General features: G+C 37.6%; 1 protein-coding gene across 1 annotated transcript in view; it reads right to left on the bottom strand.

The window, feature by feature from the left end:
- Positions 1 to 22,949, bottom strand: part of MRC1 (mannose receptor C-type 1) — a 92,071-nt gene that overhangs the window by 51,752 nt on the left and 17,370 nt on the right. The window contains exons 4-7 of the mRNA XM_066384201.1: positions 18,480 to 18,644; positions 10,772 to 10,885; positions 7,682 to 7,828; positions 3,277 to 3,462 (exon numbers count right to left, since the gene is read on the bottom strand). Coding sequence (XP_066240298.1) covers positions 3,277 to 3,462; positions 7,682 to 7,828; positions 10,772 to 10,885; positions 18,480 to 18,644 — 612 coding nt within the window. The remainder of the gene's footprint in view (positions 1 to 3,276; positions 3,463 to 7,681; positions 7,829 to 10,771; positions 10,886 to 18,479; positions 18,645 to 22,949) is intronic.

Raw genomic sequence — 22,949 nt, 5'->3', positions numbered from 1 at the left:
TACATTCTTTAAACCGTAAGATAAAATTACCTGCCAAAGGATTTTAAAGATGATTTTGTAGTAGAAAATGAGAGAAATGCCACATCACATAGGAATTTCCCTAAAAGGTTCAGTCTCCTCCTCCAAAAGTTGTGACTCAGCTCTGCTTTTGGAGAAGTCCCTGACTGGCCCAGCGCCAGCCCCACAGATGTTTCCAGTGCAGAAAGCGTGACTGACATTGCCAGAATGATCCCTTTCCTTTCACTTAATTTGGCAGATCATAATCTTTTTGAGCAGCCAATATAGGCTTCAAAATGACCCCTCAAGGATTAGTTTCAAGACTAATGAAAACCTAATTCCCAAGTCCTACAATTACAATAAAGTATTAAGCATTTTCTATAAACATTTTTCTCACTAAATTGTTCTCCCCCTCTAGCTTTGGTCATTTTGAAGCACAGCCTTGATCCCACAAAAATATATAATAAAGAATGTAAAGTTGTTAGGCTGAATTCTATAAATCAGTTAAGAAAGCCATCTAAGTTTAGTCATAATTTATGTGTGCAAGTCCCAATTTTTTCACTGTCTTTCCATGATTAACATATAAGATACTTCGATTAGCTAAAAAAAGGTTTCCTGGGCTTTTGATTTAGGAACTATTCTTTTAATTTTATAACTATTCTTTACTTTTATCAATATCATTTTCATTGTTTTAACCCTTTGAGTAGCACGAACGTTCATGTACGTCCTCATGCCTCCTGACCATCCAGAGTAGGATTGTAACAAAAATTTTTATTTTAAAACTGTGTAAGGCAACATTAAAAAAAGAGACAAATGTATGTTCTTCTTGTTTCCATAAATTGTTTATCAAACAAACATGATTTTAATTTAACAAAACTAGAACTGGAATTGATTTCATTTTTTGAAAAAAAAACAAAACTCACTCTCAGGGGTCAACAAGCATGAAGAAAACTCACTACTCAAAAAGTTAATGAAATCCTTATCAATAATAAAAAAGAGAAGGCTTCCTTAGTGAAAATTTATGAATTCTAAAGCTGAATAAGCTCAAACTTTGTCATGCAACTTCCCAAAATAACTATAGCTATAAACATATAAAGTTCTGCTATTACATAAAATAGAGCAAAAATTGCATATTACCCCTTACAGCATCTTCACTGATTCATTTGCAAACTTTATTACCTATTATAAGTATCATAACTTACATGTCATGATATTGTTCAGATACATCTGTTTTGATTACATAATTATCATGCGGTCAATATAGAATAAGTAAACACAGAATAATCAGAAAATTAGTTATAGGCTGCAGCAGGCTATTATCACAGCCTACTAAGCTCTGTGAGGTAAGCAGAGGAGAAAGGGTTCCATCTGGCACAAGTACCAGGAGTAATACTGCTGGGGATCTTTTAAATCCTTCTTTGAAACTGCTCTATTTTTCTATTTGCCAATTGCTTTTCCCTCTTCCCTCCCCCTGCTCCTGCCAGTCGTCAGGCAGTGTCAGGAAGCAGTCCCCACCATGGCCACCATCCGTTTCCTCTTGTTTTGTTGTCTGGAAATGAGCAGCTGCAGCAATTCAAAAGTCTCTTCAGTAAAGGAGGCAGCAAATGATAATCATTTAATCAGCAAGTACTGAGGAGCGCTCATTATCATTAGGTTATTCCACACTCTCCTCTTCGAGATAAGCATTCCCAACTCATTCTACCCATCTTTATATACATATCTATAGATATCTATACCTATATATATCTATATCTAGCTTTGGTCATTTTGAAGCACAGCCTTGATCCCACAAAAATATATAATAAAGAATGTAAAGTTGTTAGGCTGCATTCTATAAATCAGTTATGAAAGCCATCTGAGTGAATCAGTCCCATTTTCTCTAGATATAGATATAGGTATCTATATCTATATAGATAGATAGATAATTTTTTAATTTTTGAAAACTTTACAATATTTCAACTATATGACATTTTCTGTACATTTCTTAAATGATGTAGCTAAAATAGAGACATAAATTTCTTTAACAGATGGAGGCCAGCATCTAGTACTCCAATAAAGTATCCTATTCTTTCACTGCTCAATATTCTAGGAGCATTAGCTTGGTCAATAAAGAATGAAATCCAAAGTATTAAATGCTTCATTTAGAGAGCATTCTTGTGAGATAAAATATACACCTTCAAAAAGAAACCTTCCCCCACACACAAATAATTACTAAAGAAATGTAAAACTGTTGACAAATTTAAGGTAGACTGCTCTGAATTCAGATTAGTATATATGGGAAAGTAATATTTAAAAATATCCATAAATGAGTTACATATTTATTTTATTTTATTTTGCAATTTTTGTGAAGAGAGAAGCAGGGAGGCAGAGAGACAGACTCCATGCATCCAAACGGGATCCACCTGGCAAGCTCACCAGGGGGCAATGCTCCGCCCATCTGGTTGCTCTGTTGCAACCAGAGCCATTCTAGCACCTGAGGTGAAGGCTGTGGAGCCATCCTTCACTCCTGGGCCAACTTTGCTCCAGTGGAGCCTTGGCTGCAGGAGGGGAAGGGAGAGATAGAGAGAAAGGAGAGGGGGAAGGGTGGAGAAGCAGATGGGTGCTTCTCCTGCGTACCCTGACCGGAAATCGAACCTGGACATCCACATGCACCAGGCCGATGCTCTACCACTGAGCCAACCAGCCAGGGCCTAAATGGGTTACATATATAAAAACATAAATGAAATTAGCTTTTAGTGATAAAAATTCTTTAAAATACTATACAATTTTATATTTTAGGCAGGATTTGTATTTATTATTAAATTTGTTAAACTGATAATTGAATTATTAATTCAAATTTATTAAATTTAATATTTATGGCCCTGGCTGGTTTGTTCAGTGGATAGAGCATTGGCCCAGCATTCAGACATCCTGGGTTTGATCCCTGGTCAGAGCACACATGAGAAGCAACCATCTGCTTCTCTTCCTCTCCTTCTCCCTTTCTCTTCCTCTCGCAGCCAGTGATTTGATTGGTTCGAACATTGGCCCTAGATGCTGAGGATAGCTCAGTTTGTCTGAGCATCAGCCCCAGTCAATAAAATTGCCTGGTTGATTGGAGCCGTGGCTCCAGACTGGGGTTGCCACGTGGATTCCAGTCAGGGTGCATGTGGGAATTGGTCTCTCTCTCTCATCTTTTTACTTTCAAAAAAAAAAAAATTAACACTTATGATGAAATTTTCCAGAGATGAGCAGCAAGTGGGGAATACTCCAGTCGAGTATATTATTGATGTAAATTCTTACCATAACCAAGCTGGGAGATGATAAAGTCAAATTCCTCGATGGTGTGGATACTTGCTAGTTCACCACCATCCAACTTACAGGCAAATGAGGCCTGGCTCTGGATTTTCTTCTCTTCTCTGTAAATCCTGTAACAGTAACCTGCATATGCCCCCCACTGAGCTGGACAGTTGGTAGGCACGTCACTTTCTAGGGAAAAAAAAGTTTGGAAACCATTTAGAAGACTTTTTAAAAAAAATTGTAACATTTTCTACCATTCTATATAGAAAACAGTTCATAGTTATGGGAAAATAAAGGTAAGGTTATTTTTTACTTCCTGGCATTCACAAAAGGCTAATTGTGTTTACTTTTAGAATAAAAAGCATGCAAATGCATCTTTCACTTTAAAATAAAGCTAAATGAAAAATCTCTTTCTAAAAAATAATTGTACTTACAACAAGGTCACATGAAGATACAATAGACTATCTGATTTTATCTGTTTTGCCATCAGCAAAGCTGTACTAAGCATGTTCTATAAATGCTGGAGGCACAAAAGGTTTGACATAGAATACACTGCCTAAAAGATTTCAGTTTATCTTTATTCTATGGATATCCGGGAGCCAGTCATTCCTCAGAGGAGGTAGGGCAAGACTATTAGGCAGCCATGAGAAAGAACTATTAAAAGAGGAAATTGAATGGGTGACCAAAAAGCATCTGAAATCTTAGCAGCATTAGACAGCTACCTAAACCCTGCACCAGCACGACCATTGACTTGCTCTCAAGAGATGACTTGTGACAGTGTGGAAATCACAAGGATTGGATTCAGAGGTCTTTCAAGCAAAACTCGGATTTCACAAGTTGTGTACAATCTTGGGAAAGTCACATCACATGAACCAAAGTATCCGTATACGTTAAACATTTCTAATAATATTACTACTAACACTAATATTAAACTACCCATTCTCACTGTATTCTGAACTAGAAAACATCTGAGATAATGTGACTGTAAATTATAAACACTGCACATTTACTATTTAACCAAAGCAGAAATAATGGCCAACATCTTAATTATTGCTACTAATAATTCTGGTTAAGATTCATAATCTGGGTTATACATTACAAAAATATATTATAATGGTAAGGAGCTGGGGCAGGTAATGACCTAGGAAGGCAGAGACTCACTGTATTCATCCCCATAGGCCCATAGGGCCTGGTACATGGTGAGTGTAGTGAATGTTGGTAGAGAAAAGGAACTGGAGTTATACTTGACATACAGCAGTTTACAATTACCATTTCACAGATACTATTTCAAACAGCAATTTAACATTATACCTTACTTAAAGAGAAATGTTACCAAGTGAATGTCAATTTATATATTTAAGTTAATATTGTGTATTGTGTTCTTAAGTGTGCAGCCTTAGAAAATGTTCTTTCTAGGGCACATCTATTATGCGTTCAATGGATCAGTCCCATTTTCTCTTAAAGATTGGGACTATCTGCAACATCTTTGTTTATGCCCAGGATTCTGCACACAGTCATCACTCAAGTAAATCCATAGTCATAGTGACCAAACATCGTATTGTTGTAAAATCCCTCAACGCAATTTACTTTTACACACTTGCAGTAGTTACCAAAAAAAAAAAAAAAAGTTAGTATACCTCTGGAGCCCTCTGGTGGGATATTTTAATTTTGCTGTTTAGGAAGTTGAAAATAATGTCAGCAAATGCTCAGGACTTCAAAACCTGAACAGATAAACTTTTAGAATATTTCAATATATGCAAACAGCCAGTGAAGCAGAGTTCTGTGGGGCTGCCACAGAAGATGGCTCATTCTTCTAGGGCAGAACTGTCAATAGATTCATAATGTGAACTACATACTTAATTATAAATCCCCCAGTGCTGTTCAATAAAAGTAAAAAGGAACAAGTACATTTAATTTTAGTAATATATTTTACTTAACCCAATTTATCCAAAATATTCATTTTAACATGTAATTGATTAAAAATAAATAAATAATGAGCTCTTTTACTTTTTTTTTTTTTTTTTTTTTTGGCAAAGTGTTGGAAGTCTTGTATGTATTCGACACTTTCAGCGTGCCTCAGTTGGAACTAGCCACATTTCAGTGCTCAGTGGCCACAGGTAATTAAGAGGCGATTTATTGAACTGGACAGTAAAGGTCTAGGGACCCAGGAATTATGAACAAATAGGGTAATGTTGGAAGGCCCAACTGGGTCTGAGCTGGAATTCTTGCTCAAGAGGTCACCAGTCATATATGTTGTACAATTTAATCTCTGATATGATTTTCCAAGATCTGGTTTATTTGATAAATAAGATAGAATGGTTAACCCAGGAAGAATACAGAGAAATTCAAAAGCCAATAAGAAATGGAGGGTGAGTAAGTGATATAAGGTGAGGAATAGTAGAGAAATAAGAATAATTTACTGAGTGCTTGAAATAGAAACAAAATGTTTACAGGAAGACTGGGTTTAAGTACTCCCACTTCAGAGATGAGAAACTTAAAACTGGAGGACTAAGTAACAAGGTCAAGTTACAGAGTTCAGTCTCCTGCACCAAGGAAACTATAAAACAACCATTCTCCTCTTCCCCAAAGTGGCAGCTCCAAATCTGCTGAAGGAGACTAGGAAAAGCTCTTCCAAGAAGGAAGAATGATAGTAATTCTTTCAGGGGAGCAATAAAGGAGATAAAATCCAGTGTCCCTGAGGCAAGTTGCCGTCACGATGATGATCCTGTGAAGTATGATCAGACCCAATAACCGAGACCCTCATCTATGTCCATCAGAGACTGTGGCCTTGTCTCCATTTAATAAAGTTGCAAACACAACTACTCTTTGATCTACAACTTCATTTCTAGGAATTATCACACATATGAAATGACAGGTATATGAAGTTATTCACTGCAGGATTTCTTGTAATAATAAAAATAGGAAGCAAACTAAAGCACTAATTAATAGGAGGCTTGTCAAAAAATAAAAAGTGGTCTCTCTCTGTGATGGCTACTGTACAGCTATAAAAATTAACACGGAAGTTATTTATGGCCTGACCAGGCGGTGGCGCAGTGGATAGAGTGTCAGACTGGGATGCCGAAGACCCAGATTGGTGACCCCGAGGTCGCCACCTTGAGCGCAGGCTCATCTGGTTTGAGCAAAAGCTCACCAGCTTGGACCCAAGGTCGCTGGCTCGAGCAAGGGGTTACTTGGTTTGCTGAAGGCCCGTGGTCAAGGCACATATGAGAAAGGAATCAATGAACAACTAAGGTGTCGCAACAAAAAACTGATAATCGATGCTTCTCATCTCTCTCTGTTCCTATCTGTTTGTCTCTATCTCTCTCTCTCTCTGACTCTCTCTGTCTCTGTAAAAAAAAAAAAGAAAACGATAAAAAAGAAGTTATTTATGTACTGTATAAAATGATGTCCAAAATTGTTATTAAGTGAAAAAGTCAAGAACATATGTATAGTATGCTTCCATTCATATGAAACAGATAAAAATAATGATAAACATATTTGTTTATATGTTCATAGAACATCCAGAAATACTTTATTCAGAAAGAGGACCTGGGAGTTAGAAGAGGTTGGAAGAAAATATTACTATTTATCATTTTTACTTTTTGACTTTCTAGCCATAGCAATCCTATTTTAAAATAAAGAATTGCTTTTAAAACTCAAGGAGAAAAAAGTTAAGAATGACAGACTGTCAGATTTCTGAACCACAAAATATACATACATATATACATATATACACACATAAATTTCTTTAAAGTATGAAGCATTCCTTCAAAAAAACTGATGGTGAAAATAACGCAGTTTGTTTGTTCTTTACCAATTTGTAGAAAGAATGCAGTCTTGCCTTAGTAGTTTAATTCTTCTGTAAAATTTTAACAGAGAGAATAATTGAATGTTGTTTCTCAGGTCTAGCCTATATATAAAATTCAATTATTACTTTTGGGATGTTTCATTGCATTTCTGTGAAGACTTCTGGGTACTATGTTAAGTTGAATAGCATTAGAGCCCAAACAGATCCTAAACAATAAGGACATTTTAAAAATCTCTTTTAGATATTTATTTCCGAGCTTGGATTCCAATTTTGTCACATGTGCAGGATTTATATAGCCTTTGACGATCTTATTCCTCATCTAGAATGTGTGAATAATAATGTCTACCTCATAGGGTTTCTGTGAAGATAAAATTCTAATGTATGTTCAGTCAAAGGCGTGTCACATCCCCAAATACCACAACCCACTCAGGAAATGGTAGTGACTAGCAGTAGTAACAACAAAAACAAATTTTGTAGGAATGCCATTAAGTTTACTCCATAAAATATCCACCAAACCTATCATTTCTTACAGTTAAGGCTGTTAACTTTATTGTTAAAGTATGATATTTTATACACTTCAGAGCGAATAGATTTGCTTACCTGAGGGAATAAGAAAAGGATTCAAAGTTGTGTTGCCCTTCTTACAAATGTAGCCTAGTCTCTGAGCACAATTTAGATTTTCCCATTTAGCATTCTTCCCAGGATTTAGGGACACACAGCTTTTTCCAGGTTCTGCTGATGGACTTCCTTTGGGGAAAAAAAATTAAGTGGGACTATTATAGGTGTTACAAGTAGAGAGCCCCTTGGCCTTACATTTTCTCCTTGGGGTTTAATGGATCCCTATTCCATCTTTTGTTACACACTCACAAATAAATATTCACTAACTGTAGAGAAAAAGTCACGTTGCACATCTGTTTTCTTGTTGTTGGATCATTCCAGTGCCTAAAATTTTGATTATACAAGTTTACTTCTTTGAAATAACTTTTTTCCCCCCAACATCAAATAATAAAGCTAGACCTTACACTCTGAACAATCTTCACGCTGGGTTATGTTATTGTATAACAGAGAGGTACCTAACCAAAGAACACATGGTGGTCCAAACCAGCTCTGTTGAACATTGTCAATACCTCCCAAGACAGTGAAGTCAAGCTAATTATGGGACCAAATGAAAGAGTTTCTGGACATGGGGCAACTTTCTCCAATTAGAGGAGACAGAAAAGAAAGACAGCGGAGAGAACAACAACAAGGGAAAGGGAGGCTGGAAGCAGCAACGTGCTGGATGAATGCTGAGAAAGTACACCCAGAACTCGGACTCAGGACTTGCAACTCAACTTACAAGGGGTTTTTTTAACAGCTAAACCCTCATCCCATTTTTTAAGAAAAAACTGATTAAAGATCCAAATAAAGTCAACTTTGCTAACACAAATAGATGCATGCTAGTCCCATTTCACACCTGCAGACAGGGCGAATGAGCCACATTTGGTTAATGACTGCTTTGTGACTTTTGACAGGTATATAACCTGGACCTGGACCTCACATTCCCTTCCTGTGAGATGTAAGCCTGATAAAAAGCCTTTGTCAAAATCTTTTGAAAGTTGCTTGAATAGCACACAAAGGATAAAACTGGTAGCAATAAGGATAAGGATGTTTTTAAAACATGTTGATATTGCCTGACCTGTGGTGGCACAGTGGATAAAGCGTCGACCTGGAAATGCTGAGGTCGCCGGTTCAAAACCCTGGGCTTGCCTGGTCAAGGCACATATGGGAGTTGATGCTTCCAGCTCCTCCCCCCTTCTCTCTCTCTCTCTCTCTCTCTCTCTCTCTCTCTCTGTCTCTCTCTCTCCCTCTCTCTCTCCTCTCTAAAATGAATAAAAAAAAAAAAAATGTTGATATTGCAGCCAAACTCACAATGTAACTGAACTCACAATATAACAGATAAGGTATCAGTGTCAGTACCAGATAAAAAATTTCAAAAAACAATAATGAATTTTACAGCTATTGGTTATTAATATATTGACTAAGAAATCATGTTATACATTTATCTATTAATACAACATGACTACCAACACTAACATATCAATTAGTTGTCTTTAAATAGTTACCATGATTATGTATTTGAATTTATACTTTTATATAATTTCTGTAAAATAGCCTTACTTCAAATGTAAATGTATTTAAATAAATGTATTGTTTGGTAATAAGTATTCAATCCAGTGCTTGACTGAGCAATTTACACAATAACAGCTGCTAATATCTCACAAAATTTCTAATTTTAGTTTGAAGAAACTCTCATACTATTTCATAAGATGATTTAATTTGTACTTACTTCTCAGGAACTTAATTTAATTTAAAAAAGTTCACTTCTTTTTCTTTCTTATTAATATCTCAACTTCATTTTTCACCCTTCACTGAAGTTACCCTCCAAATTTTCTCATCAAACTCTTAAAATGCAGTTGGTTAAATATTACAATCATCACCCCCAAAACAGTAATAAATAAACTGACCTGCCTAATGGTACACAATAAAATAATTAAGCAATGAAGAAGAATAAATTGGTCCTTCAGGAATGATTCTTCTTGCCTAGTGAGCGGAGCGACCTCACCTGGCATTCTCCAGTCTGATCTGACAGAGTAGGCAGACAACTCACATCTTCACCCATGACAAAGGACATCTTATGTTCCTTTGCAGCAATGTTTACTTCCCATGTTCCAGAGGAAAATCGAGCTAACAGTATAAGACTCTAGTGGCAGCCTTGTGACCATTATGCACTGAAGGAGATATTTCATAGTTAAATCTACTCAATTTAAACCATATCTTCTAAAAATTCCCTCTCAAGTTTCAGCATCTATTCTAAATATGATTTTACTGAAGTCTTTTTTTTAATAGCATACATCAATAATATAAAAAAATGGAGAGCTTAATTATCTAAACCAAGTGAGAAAACCAGTCAATAGTTTTAAAAAATAAGTCTCACCATATGAAAAAAATGCCACATCAGCGTTTTCCATTGCAGAACCGGTAAATGAGGATGCGGCCTAGAGGCTGTTTCCTTCCTACGCGCATGGCAACATCACTAATTGTTCTTTGAACTCTTTCTTAATAAACCAAGATTGGTATGGAAGTGGGGGAGAGGTGGAGGTCAGAACCATATTCAGTTGAGTGTCTCAAGCAGCTACTAACACCAGTTGGTAATGGTGAATAAGCTAAAAGAAATGTTGTCATTGTTGGTCTTTCTGTTTTCTCGGAATAATTGCTGTGTGTGTTGAGCATACCTCCTATTTAGTCACCTTTTTTGTTCTGTTACCTGTATGATTTGACAATGGAGAAATTAGTTCAGAGCATTTCCTGGCCTCCAGAAAATTAACAAACTGTGGAAGCTCCAGCTGTCCCACAACTGTTTTATACTCAGCAAATCAAGAATATTCTAATCATCTATATTGTAACAGAGACTTGTATTGGTCTGTGTGATAATCCTGCCTGACAAGTCCTCATCTCAGGAAGCTGGTCTAACCTTACAGTTTTAGTGTATTCAAATCTAGTTGGCAGATTTCAAATCAAGGTGAGAAATGGACTGTATCTGATGCTCTCCCAACTCTTCTCTGAGATCTGCACGTGAGATGATAAAGGTCTGCATGGTATCAAGAAAGATTCAGTTTAGATGAATTCAACCACAGACAAGCTTTACCCTACCTGGTAACCAGTTCAAGTAGCGGAATGGACTGCCACTACTCCACTGCCATCCACGGTTCACGCTCAGGCTGTTCAGTCCAATCCAGAGTCCTGAGGTCAAGGAATTGGTTAATCCTATGTAACAAACACAAAAATAGAAACAAAACTCACCTTCAGAAAGGACAGTGAAATTACATTCAAAATCAAGTGCTTGATCCTGGCCAGTTGGTTCAGCAGTAAGAGCATCAGCCCAGCATGTGGAAGTTCCAGGTTTGATTCCCAGTCAGGGCACACAAGAAAAGCACCCATCTGTTTCTCCACCCTTCCCCCTCTCCTTTCTCTCTGTGTCTCTCTTCCCCTCCCGCAGCCAAGGTTCCATTGGAACAAAGTTGGCCCAGGCCCTAAGGATGGCTCCATTGCCTCCGCCTCATGTGCTAGAATGGCTCCGGCCACAATGGAGCAATGCCCCAGATGGGCACAGTATCACCCCCTGATGGGCATGCCGGGTGAATTCCAGTCAGTTGCATGCGGGAGTCTGTCTGACTGCCTCCCCACTTCTAACTTCGGGGAAAAAAAATGAAGTGCTCTTTATGGGAAATATCTATTCTTTGGCATTCTTCATTTGCTTTTAGGCACTTCTAGACTTGTTTTGAAGAATTAAGTTAATTATTAAAATAGAGGCTGACAGATAGTATGTGTCCAAAAATGTAAGCTACTGCCATTATTATTATTATTACTATTAATTATTATTATTTGTTATTCTATGTGGAAGTCAGATTGGCATAAAAGTGTGATTTAAAAGCAAAATTCAAACTCTGTGTCAAACATGTTACTTTAAGCAGATGAGCAGTAGTCACAATTTTTCCTCTGATATGCTTTTGTAAGTTTAGAAAAGACCAAGTTTTTTTATTGTAACACTTTTTCTATGATATTACTATAGAAAGCATCAACCTGACATGCTAAATATTTTAATTGTTCGTTTTTCTGCAGGTATTATCTGGAATGGTTATATACCCACTTTTGAACTTAGTTATAATAGAGGATGGATTCATGTGCAATATTATGCTGGTAATTTTGTTTCTATATTGAGGTCCAATTTGTTTTCCAGCCAGCTACAAAAGAAACCGGCAAAAACAATCAGAGGACCAAGCCAAATTTCACTTCCTATATCTTATTTCAGTTCTGTAAATCCTAATCATGCACATATGTACTTATAAATCTGATTCAGGAATTGAGGATTAAATATAGTGTGCCAACATTTCTGAGGTTAGTAAAAGAAGTGAACATTATGAAATGAAGGTGGATAATATAAGAATGGACTGCTTGGGCAGAAGCAGTTAGTCTTGCAAATATTGTGAAATCAGATGGCCAGTTTAAAATATGTTGACATCTTAATTAAGGGTTCTATTCAGTGGTGGGATTCAGCCGGTTTGCACCAGTTCGACATAACCGCTACCTAATTTTTTATTGAGCTCGGCAAACCAGTTGTTAAAATGGCACTTGTAATCAGGGTTCTCTCTAAGGTGAGTGCCCTGGGCAGCCACCCAATGTGGAAATCACAAATTTACGTTCCTTACTCTTTTTTAACGTTCATCTGCACAACAGCATATTCTAAGCACCCGTAGTATAATGTTCATTCCATCCATAGGTGGAAAAAAATTGCAAGTGAGGATGCCAATCAAGAAGCAATATGGAAATACCTAAATAATAGTTTTGTTTTTTGTCAGGTATTATTTAATTCTTTCTATTAATATTTTAAAACTCTTATAACATAGTCTAGTTTAGTGTACCTCTGTGTTATTCTTTTTAATTCCTCATGAGAACAGAGAGCAGCTGTCAGAGGGGGTTGGGAAGCAGGGTGTAAAAAGTGGTGGGATTAAGCAAAGAAGAAAAAGCTAATGGACCCAGGCAACAGTGTGGGGACTGCAGGAGGGAAAGTGGGTGGGACAGATGGGGGGTAGATAGGGGGTAAATGGTGATGGAGGGAGACTTGGGATAGAAAACACACCATGCAATATACAGACGATATATTATAGAATGGTGCATTTGAAATGTGTACAATTTTATTAACCAATGTCACCCCCAATAAATTCAATTTTTTAAAAAAGAAAACACACACACACAAAATTCCTCTTCAGACTTTTTCCCACTAATGCATTATACTGTTGACTTACAGAAAAGCCGGAAATACTAAAAATATGCTGACTAAAATTCTAGAGGCTTGGATAAGATTTAAATAAGAATCTGAGGTGAACTCAGCCTTGGGGTCTCTCAGGGTTTGTTTGCTGTCCTGAGGGATACAACAATAGCCCCTGTTGATTAGGGAAGCACTTCCTGCCGCTGGAGCCTGATAGTAAGCCGGGACGGAAATGAGTCCAGAGCTGGGCAGCCTGTTGTCCTGCCCATATCACCACCTTCCTCTGCGAGACTGGGGGAGAGAGTTAAAAAGTAACCTGTGTTCTGTCCTCTGGCTTCCAGAACGCCAGAAAACAAGTAAAACTCCTAAGAGACAAGATAACGCATCTCAAAAACAAATTTCTTAAAAAAAAAAGCCTATTGAAATCATTTCAACTCTGATAGATTTTTCTCTCACTCATGCAAGTGTGCACAAGTAACACCAGGAATGTCTTAAATCATCTACTCTCTTCCTTAATCATCTACATGAATTTAGTTTTGTCTCTTTCTGTGCTTTCTTTCCCTTCTTACTTTATACATGGTTATAAATATTAATCGCTCTGATACTTTGTCCCAATACTAGAAAGACCCCAAAAAACAACCCAGTATAGAACTACTGAGCAGACTGAGAAACAATCTCCTCTCTTGAGTTTTTGAATGCATACAAGCGAAGTCAGGTTGCTTTTCTACCATCAATCTCCTTGATAATAACGGAAAAGAAAATGGTGAGCTGCTGCCTATACTGAAAGGAGAAAATTAATATATCTTAAGCTTGGTGCCCAACTATTTCAATAAATATCTCATTACTGTGCAGTTCACAGATTAGTCCTCAAAAATGGACTAGGAATAGAAAAATACTTCTTAAGCAGATATGCTTTGTTAATGTACATATTTCACAAAGTTGTACTAAATAAATGTATGTCAATTTTATCCACCAAAATTAGAATGCAATAAATATCTTTAAGTTCAATTAAAAACTAATGACTTATGGGAGAAATGTGTTCCCACTGATGTAAAGTATCATCTGAAAAGAGTTGGAGAAAGTGGAATCCTGGAAAATAAGGTCAAGCTGGGGACATGTTCTGTCCCTTATATTGACCGACATTCCCTTTGCCCTGTAACAAAAGAAGTCACCGAGGCATGGAAACCTTGGGCGGACCAGGGCCACCCGGCTTCTCAGTGCTGGGACCTAGACAGTCTGGCTCTTCCTCCAGTCCCTGCTCTTTCCTCCGGCATTCTGCTGTCTGGTGTGTTGTCAAATGGAATTTCCAGGCATTGCTGATGTAGGGGTACTAACTATGGATGAAAAGGGGGCCACATGCTGAACCTGACCAGCTCCGGTAGGCCAGCATGGCAGCCTTGCGGATATAGAGACCTAAAGGAACCACACATTATGGTCTGAAATTAATTCTAACTAAAAGCAGTTCATGGTGGGTAGTCATGCCTCAGAGAGGTATTTATCTCTAAACAAAGGCCAGTGCTTACCTCAGTGGAGTCTATCTATTGTCTTTTGCGTAAACCACCCTACCCCTTCCCCACGTTGTTATTATCCATGTTAATTAACTATTAACTGTCTTATTCCTACCTATGTAAAAGAAGTTTCGGTATACACATTTTTACTTTTTATCCAATCCCGGAGATTTCCCAGTTTTTCTTTCTCCTTCCTCCCTAATCTATCACCAATCACCTTCATGTGACCCCTTACATTTTCCACTTTGAGTCTGATGTAAAATATGTGGTGAAACCACCAGTTTCAGGAGCATTTTCTCAATTCATTGAGATTTTGCTTCTGGCAATTGTCTACAGTTTGGCTCAAATAAACTCAAAAAAATTCTTACATGTTTAGACATTTCTTACCTTTTTTTGTAACAGAGACAGAGAGAGAGACAGAGAGAGGGACAGATAGGGACAGACAGACAGGAAGGGAAAGAGATGAGAAGCATCAATACTTTGTTGCAGCACCTTAGTTGTGCATTGATTGCTTTCTCAAATGTGCCTTGATCTGTGGCCTACAACAGAGCAAGTGACCCCTTGCTCAAGCTAGCAATATTGGGCTCAAGACAGTAACCTTTGGGCTCAAGCTGGTGACCATGGGGTCATGTCTATGATTCCACGTTCAAGCTAGTGAGCTTGCGCTCAAGCCGGCAATCTCGGGGTTTCGAACCTGGGTCCTCCATGTCCCAGTTCGACACTCTATCCACTGTGCCACCGCCTGGTCAGGCTGGATGTTTCTTACCTTGAAATAGTGAAGTGTTCTGCCAAGTGTGGTCCTCCAACCACGTGCCCCATAACCACCTGGAAGGTTGATAATATGCATATTCTTTGGCTCCATGGCACACCTAATGATCTAGAATGTCTAGAGTTTGTACCCAAACATCATCACTTTAACAAAATTCTCTAGTGATTAATAAGCAACTTCACATTTAAGAACTACTGCTCTTACTGTCCTCTTGCCATAAATTGACGATTTATCCAAATATGATGCTAGTTTGCTAAACAATTATTTTGATTGTGCTGCATCATCATTTGTTGGTCAGCAACATTTATTGAAACTGCTAGGTTTGGGTCCAAGACTCTTTACTAAAAACCTCTATTAAACCATGTTAAACTGTAAGTAATTTGGCGCCAGGGCAGTTCCTGTAACTCCCCATTTGAGCAAACCTGACTGATAACCGCTTCCCCTCACCCAACCTCCCACTGGGACAACTTCCTCAGTTGCAGATCCCTTCACTCAACCTCCCGATTGAGCAGATCCCCAAAATTTCCTGTCAAAACTAACCTCCTGACTAGGCCTGGCTCACTAACCCTGTAAAAGTTTAAATCCCCAGACCCTTGGGGCTGATGCCACAAGGGTCTCAGCCCATCTGTTCACAGAGGCATGAATAAATTTCTCATAAAACTCATCAGGCCTTGTGTGTCCCTCCTTTGGTGACCTAACGGATTTCTTCATAACACTATCTATAACTTGTATTTATTTGTTGGTTTGTTTTCTTATTTGTATGTGCTTTTCCCATTGTACTTTAAGCTCCATGTGGACAAGACACATCTGGCATTGGTCACCACTTTGTCACTAGGACCTAGTATAATCTAGTATAATGCCTTGGACACAGATACCACCCATCTCATTGAATAAATGAATGAATAAAAATAACAAATGAATGTATTTCTACCCTTGTAGGGAAAGTAGAACATATTTATAACTAATTGTTATGAAAGTGCTAAACCAATGATACAAACACAGATGGAAATGTAGAAGAATTGTGTTTCAACCATGTAAGATGTAAAATTCTAGGTATAAGAAATGGCATGGGAAAAGAAGGGGGGGGTTGAGAGAGTATGACACTGGGTGGGGAATCCAAAGCTTTCCTTTTATGAAGGCTGAGAAATGCATGAAGGGAATAGTACTCAGTAGACAGGTGACAACCATTGAATGTCAGGCACAAGTGTTTGTGAATTATTTGACAAAAAGAAAGAAGCCACTAAGGCAGTGGTTCTCAACCTGTGGGTCGCGACCCCAGCGGGGGTCGAAAGACCAAAACACAGGGGTTGCCTAAAGCCATCGGAAAATACATATTTATTATACAATACACTTTTAGTTTTTGCTCAGCAAGAGAAACTGATAACAAAATAAACAGAAAGCCAACTAAATGGGAAATGATATTTTCAAACAATAGCTCAGATAAGGGCCTAATATCCAAAATATACAAAGAACTCATAAAACTCAACAACAAACAAACAAACAATCCAATAAAAAAAATGGGAAGAGGATATGAATAGACACTTCACCCAGGAAGAAATACAAATGGCCAACAGATATATGAAAAGATGCTCATCTTCTTTAGCTATTAGAGAAATGCAAATCAAAACGGCAATGAGATACCACCTCACACCTGTTCGATTAGCTGTTATTAGCAAGACAGGTAATAGCAAATGTTGGAGAGGCTGTGGAGAAAAAGGAACCCTCATACACTGTTGGTGGGAATGTAAAGTAGTACAACCATTATGGAAGAAAGTATGGTGGTTCCTCAAAAAACTGAAAATAGAACTACCTTATGACCCAGCAATCCCTCTACTGGGTATATATCCCCAAAACTCAGAAACATTGATACGTAAAGACACATGCAGCCCCATGTTTATTGCAGCATTGTTCACAGTGGCCAGGACATGGAAACAACCAAAAAGCCCATCAATAGATGACTGGATAAAGAAGATGTGGCACATATACACTATGGAATACTACTCAGCCATAAGAAATGATGACATCGGAACATTTACAGCAAAATGGTGGGATCTTGATAACATGATACGAAGCGAAATAAGTAAATCAGAAAAAACCAGGAACTGTATTATTCCATACGTAGGCAGGACATAATAGTGAAACTAAGAGACATTGATAAGAGCGTGGTGGTTATGGGGGGGAGGGGGGAATGGGAGAGGGAAAGGGGGTGAGGAGGGGCACAAAGAAAACAAGATAGAAGGTGACAGAGGACAATCTGACTTTGGGTGATGGGTATGCAACATAATTGAACGACAAGATAACCTGGACTTGTTATCTTTGAATATATGTATCCTGATTTATTGATGTCACCCCATTAAAAAAATGAAATTATTATAAAAAAAAACAAAAAACAAAACAAAACAAAAAAACAATACACTTTTAAATAAAATATGTATTTCCGATGGCTTTAGGCGACCCCTGTGTTAATAAAATATGTATTTCCGATGGCTTTAGGCGACCCCTGTGTTTTGGTCGTTCGACCCCCACCGGAGTCGCGACCCACAGGTTGAGAACCACTGCACTAAGGGTTTTTGAAATGTGGTAGTCACAGGATCAGAGATATGTTAATCTAGTATCAGTGTCAGGGTGAACTGGAGGGAGGGAAGTATTCTGGAACAAGGAATTGGGGATGCTTTTTCTCCCACATTCATTTCTGGTCCTAACCTCTCTGTTCCCCAAGTGTGGATTGTAGAAGCAAAAAAAATACTCCCATTTCAAGCAAACATTGGCTCTTTTAACCTTCACAATCCTATAAAAACAGAAGCTTTAAAAATAAACACCACATTGTGGAAAGAGTGTCAATAGGACCTGAAAACCATTAGAAAGCCTGGAAGTTTTGAGACAGGAGACAAAATGGACTGTTTCAGAGTAGCTCTTGACTTGTGGTGCCAGCATTTCATGTTAGTGTTGTGAACTCCATGATGCTAATGGAAGATCTTTGGTTTCAGGTTTGACTAGCAAGACACTCCTACTTATGTCCAAGAATTACATCACTAATTAGTTGTGCCATCTTCTACTCTGAGCCCAGATTCACTCAGAATTCTTATCCGCACAGGTTCTAGAGACTGTGGCAACAGAGAACAAAGTTGGCCCATGAGACCAGACCTATGTGCCATCTTAGTATCTTTTCAAGAGGTAAATTTGTCATACCATCTGCTGAGGGGCTGATTCTATCATGATGCTTATAGTCAATTGTACTGTCTGCTTTGAAGTTAAGCTATACAGAAAGAAAATAATCACAATCTTACTTTCAACTTTCGCTCTTCAAGTCATTACCTGTCAGGTATGTTTGCTGATGTATTTCTGTGATGCTCAGGAGTTCGGCGCCCTGCTGCTGGCAGCTCTTCCTTGCCTGGTGCCAATTTAGAGCAGATTTGGAGTTGATCTGGTAGGAAACGCCACTCAGTGGATCATTAGTCCATAAGCTTTCGCTCCCCTGAACTGTAAAAGAAGTCAAATGGAATTGGCTGTTATGCCTAGAAAAGACTTTCAGTGAACAATGTTCTTTAAACAATCCTCGAAGTATTATTGCCTTAAACCTTAGAGATCTTTTCCTTTCTTTTTTTTTTTCCTTTTACTTATTTTTAAAGTGCCTATGAGATTTTCTTTATTCCTGAAATGAAGAGGGGGAGTTTTCAAAAGATGAACCACACATCCAATCCCATTCATGTGCCTAAAGAAAGAAAGGGGGGGAGGCATCATCTCCCTATTTTTCCATTAGGACGTTTGGGATCTATTGAGTTGGGAAGTGAAGCAATTACAAAAACTAACAATAGAGACACCAGCCCAACTTCCTTCATCTAGAAAAAAGTAAAGGGAGAAGAGAAAATAAGTATATGTCTTCTTGCAGCAAGTGAATATTTTGCCTGCACATTCAAGTTTGGTCATTTAGACCACAGACACAGTCATTAGAAGGAAGGTAATGGATTCCATAAATCAACTGACCTAGACTTGCACTCCACCCTGTCACTCAGCAATGGTTTGACCTGAGTTAAACTTTGAGAGCCTGACTTTCTTATCTCTACAATACATTTACTATAAAGGCCCTGATCAGTGGCTCAGTGGATAGCAACCCAGCATATGGTTCGATTCCCAGTCAGTGCACACAGGAAAAGCAAATATCTGCTTCTCCTCCTCCCCTCTTCTCCTTCTCTCCCTTTTCGCCTCCCACAGCCAGTGGCTCAATTGGTTTGAGCATGGCCCAGGGCGTTGAGGATAGCTTTGTGGTTCTGAGTGCAACAGACTCAGGTGCTAAAAATAGCTTGGTACTGGAGCATCAGTTCGAGAAGGGGTTGCTGGGTGGATCCTGATCGAAGTGCATGTGGGAGTCTGCCTCACTATCTCTCCTCCTCTCACCTAAAAAAAAAATTATATATATGTGTGTGTGTATCTGTGTAGCTCCCAGCAAAAGTAGATGCTAATTGTTAGTTTTTCTTCCCTCAGAGTAAAAAATAAATATTTTAGCTTATTTTTCTTATGTCATTTTGTGATTCCCAATATATTTTATAAACTTGGTTATACTCTTTGAAGCACCGATAATACAGGTAGATAAATTGTATTTATTGCCTTTTACTAATCTTTGGGAAATTAGTCAACAAATGAAACATTCATATGTGCTTTATGTTATGAAAATTTCTCTTCTGTCTTTTGAATAATATAACATTCTACTTACAAATCATGTGAAGTAATAACCTTTTCATTTATTTGCAAGGAAGAGAAAAAGGATCATTTTACTTTTCAAATTTGAGAAGTATTCAATTTGCTAAGAAACTGGGCAACTTCTCGTAAGCATATATATACCTTATGCTGCTCTGATTATTTTTATCTGACAAGGAAGTGACCTTTATCATACACATACCACATATTATAATATAAAACTTGCAGTCCCCATGGCACACCAAAGAGGAAGAAAACTATCAAAATGTCATTCAGGCAACAGCATAGAAATTTTTTTTTTAACTTTTTTTTTTTTTTTTTTTTGTGACAGAGAGTCAGATAGGGACAGACAGGAAGGGAGAGAGATGAGAAGCATCAATTCTTCCTCGCGGCTCCTTAGTTGTTCATTGATTGCTTTCTCATATGTGCCTTGACCGTGGGGCTACAGCAGACCCAGTGACCCCTTGTTCAAGCCAGCGACCTTGGGTTCAAGCTGATGAGCTTTGCTCAAACCAGATGAGCCCGCACAAGATGCTTTAAGTGTAAAATCAATACATATACTTATGTTAAAAAATAAATTTGAATTACTGATATTAAATTTAAATTATTGTGATCTGAGGCCCTATTAGTTTAAATGTCTCAATGCATTCTTCTCCACATGAGATCATTCAAATGAGATTGTTTCAGGTTTATTTGAAGATGGAAATGTTTTGATTAAGATTTTTTAGAAAATTAGAGGTTTTGCTTATAATATAATATTTTAAGTAAGATTATATATATATATATATATGAGGGGATTATTTTTCTATCTATGAATAGAAGAAAGGGATATAAAAACTCTTCTTGTCATTTAAAGAAAGTGTATGTTGCACTTTAAATCAAGAAATAAAAACTTATTTGTCATTGAATGTATAGGTTTGCTGCTATACATCTCCCCAAATTGTTCAAATTCTTGCAGTAAACAGCACAATGATCTCGAAAGCTATAGTTGCCAGCTACAAAGAATCGAGAGAAAGGGGTCTTTTTCTTTTCCTATTCTTATAATGTTTGAAAATAAATGTCTAAATTGAAAGCCAACATTACCATAAACAATGCAAATGCAAAGGACATTTATCAACTGTTACTACATCAATAGCTGGTACATCATCTTCCTATAAGGAATCTGTTCGTTTAAGACTAATATAAAATAAAATATTCTTTTGTAAGGAACACAAAGCAAGGAAAATGAAATACATTGAGAAATTGCAGCCTAACCGGTGGTGACGCAGTGGATAAAGCAACGACCTGGATGGAATGCTAAGGTTCGAAACCCTGAGGTTGCTGGCTCTGAGTGTGCACTCATCCACGTGGGATCTCTGGCTTGAGCAGGGGAATCATCCACATGATCCCAAAGCTTTCCAGCTTGAGCCCAAAGGTCATTGGCATGAAAATCCCAAGGTTGCAGGCTTGAGCAAGGGGATACTGGCTCAGCCCTGGTCAAGGCATGTAGAAGAAGACCCACCCTCTCCCTTCCTGTCTTGCTCTCACTTTCTCTCTCTCAAAAGAAAAAAGAAAAAGAAAATAGATGTTTAAATAGAGAGAGAAATTGCAAAGTTCTTTTAAAAAGGCATGGAATGTACAAAATGTGCTTTAGATTATTGATGCATATTGAAATCAAACATTTTTTTAATTTCCAAAGTTATTTTAGTTTTACATTTAATAGGAAAAAATACATAATTTGGTTTGGAAGACATAAATTACAAGTAACAAGACTTAAAAGTTATTCTAGAACATACTCAGGATGTGCCTCCAAAACACATCTACCCTAGATGGTGAGTTTTCTTTGTGATTAATGACTGGCTACTTGTCCTCCATTTAAAGATTAATTAAATCATACTTGCACCAAACAACTCCTTTGTCAATGCCGCTTATGTGCACGATGCTATAGTTAGACCCATGAAATCCACACCCCTAAGAAATTCAATAATAATAGATTTAGAAAATACTATTCCTATTCAGTAAAGGAGAAATACACCCTTCAATCACTGAAAAATGAGTATTGCGCTATCTTTAAGGAAAAAATAGTTCAATTTTGCCTGCACACAAAAATATTCCTAATACAGAGGTTAGGTAGCTATAAACCTTTCATGGTAAGCAAAACCTTTAATGTTGCTAGTAAGAGAGGTGAATATATTTACCTCCCTCATGAATGAGAGAGCATTGTCACTATGAATAGATGCCTGTGAATTTTGTTTGGACTTCAGCCAGAAGAGAGGGACTAGACACAGAAGGGAATCAAAATATATAGAGCTGACAAATTGAATTTATTTTTAGTGAAATATTCAGGGACTATAAATCAAAAGAGACAAATAAGCATGATTCTTGAAATTCTGACTATCAGTTGACAAACTAAAATATTTTTATAAATCTGGCTGCCTCACAATAATGTTTGGAATAATGTGATTATGTGTAGAGATGTGTGGTCCCAAAAGTTGAGTTGTAAGTAATGCTATTTTAGTGCAGATGGCTTCACAACTATCCCAGATCACAGCTGATGTTCTTCCTCTGTCCCCGCCCTTTTATAGGACAGCAGTAGAGAGAATTCTGAATAATAGTAGAAATCAGGAGCTGCCCTGATTTATAAAACCTGAAGTAGCAAGGGGGCAGGGGGAAGAATTGGAAAGGACTATCTGGCAGCAGGAGGAGGATGTGTGGTGATAGGGAAGGTAAAACAAAGAGCTCTTGTTTTTCACCCTTCTTCAGCCCCACCCCTGCCTCCTAATATAATGTTCTCCTCCACCCCACCCCAAACCAGCTGCACTCTGTCTTTGTAGATTCTTGAGCATGGAAAGAACACAAAGAATTCTTATGTTCTAGCCCCTTCCCATCAATATAATGCAATACCATTTATTTTGCATTTCTGCAATACTACTTAAATTTTCATTTTAAGAACGCTTCAAGCATAGAAATAACCAATCTCCATTTGATTCATTGATGTGTTAAACTACACACACTTTAGTTAAGTTTAAGGAGAGTATCATTACTATCATTTTTACAGTGAAGAGTGGAACAGTGACAGCTATAATGGTTTGTGGTAGGGCATGATGCCAT

This window comes from Saccopteryx leptura, chromosome 5, assembly GCF_036850995.1.
Source record: "Saccopteryx leptura isolate mSacLep1 chromosome 5, mSacLep1_pri_phased_curated, whole genome shotgun sequence".
Classification (NCBI taxonomy): domain Eukaryota; kingdom Metazoa; phylum Chordata; class Mammalia; order Chiroptera; family Emballonuridae; genus Saccopteryx; species Saccopteryx leptura.
This window is presented reverse-complemented; position numbering and strand designations above follow the sequence as displayed.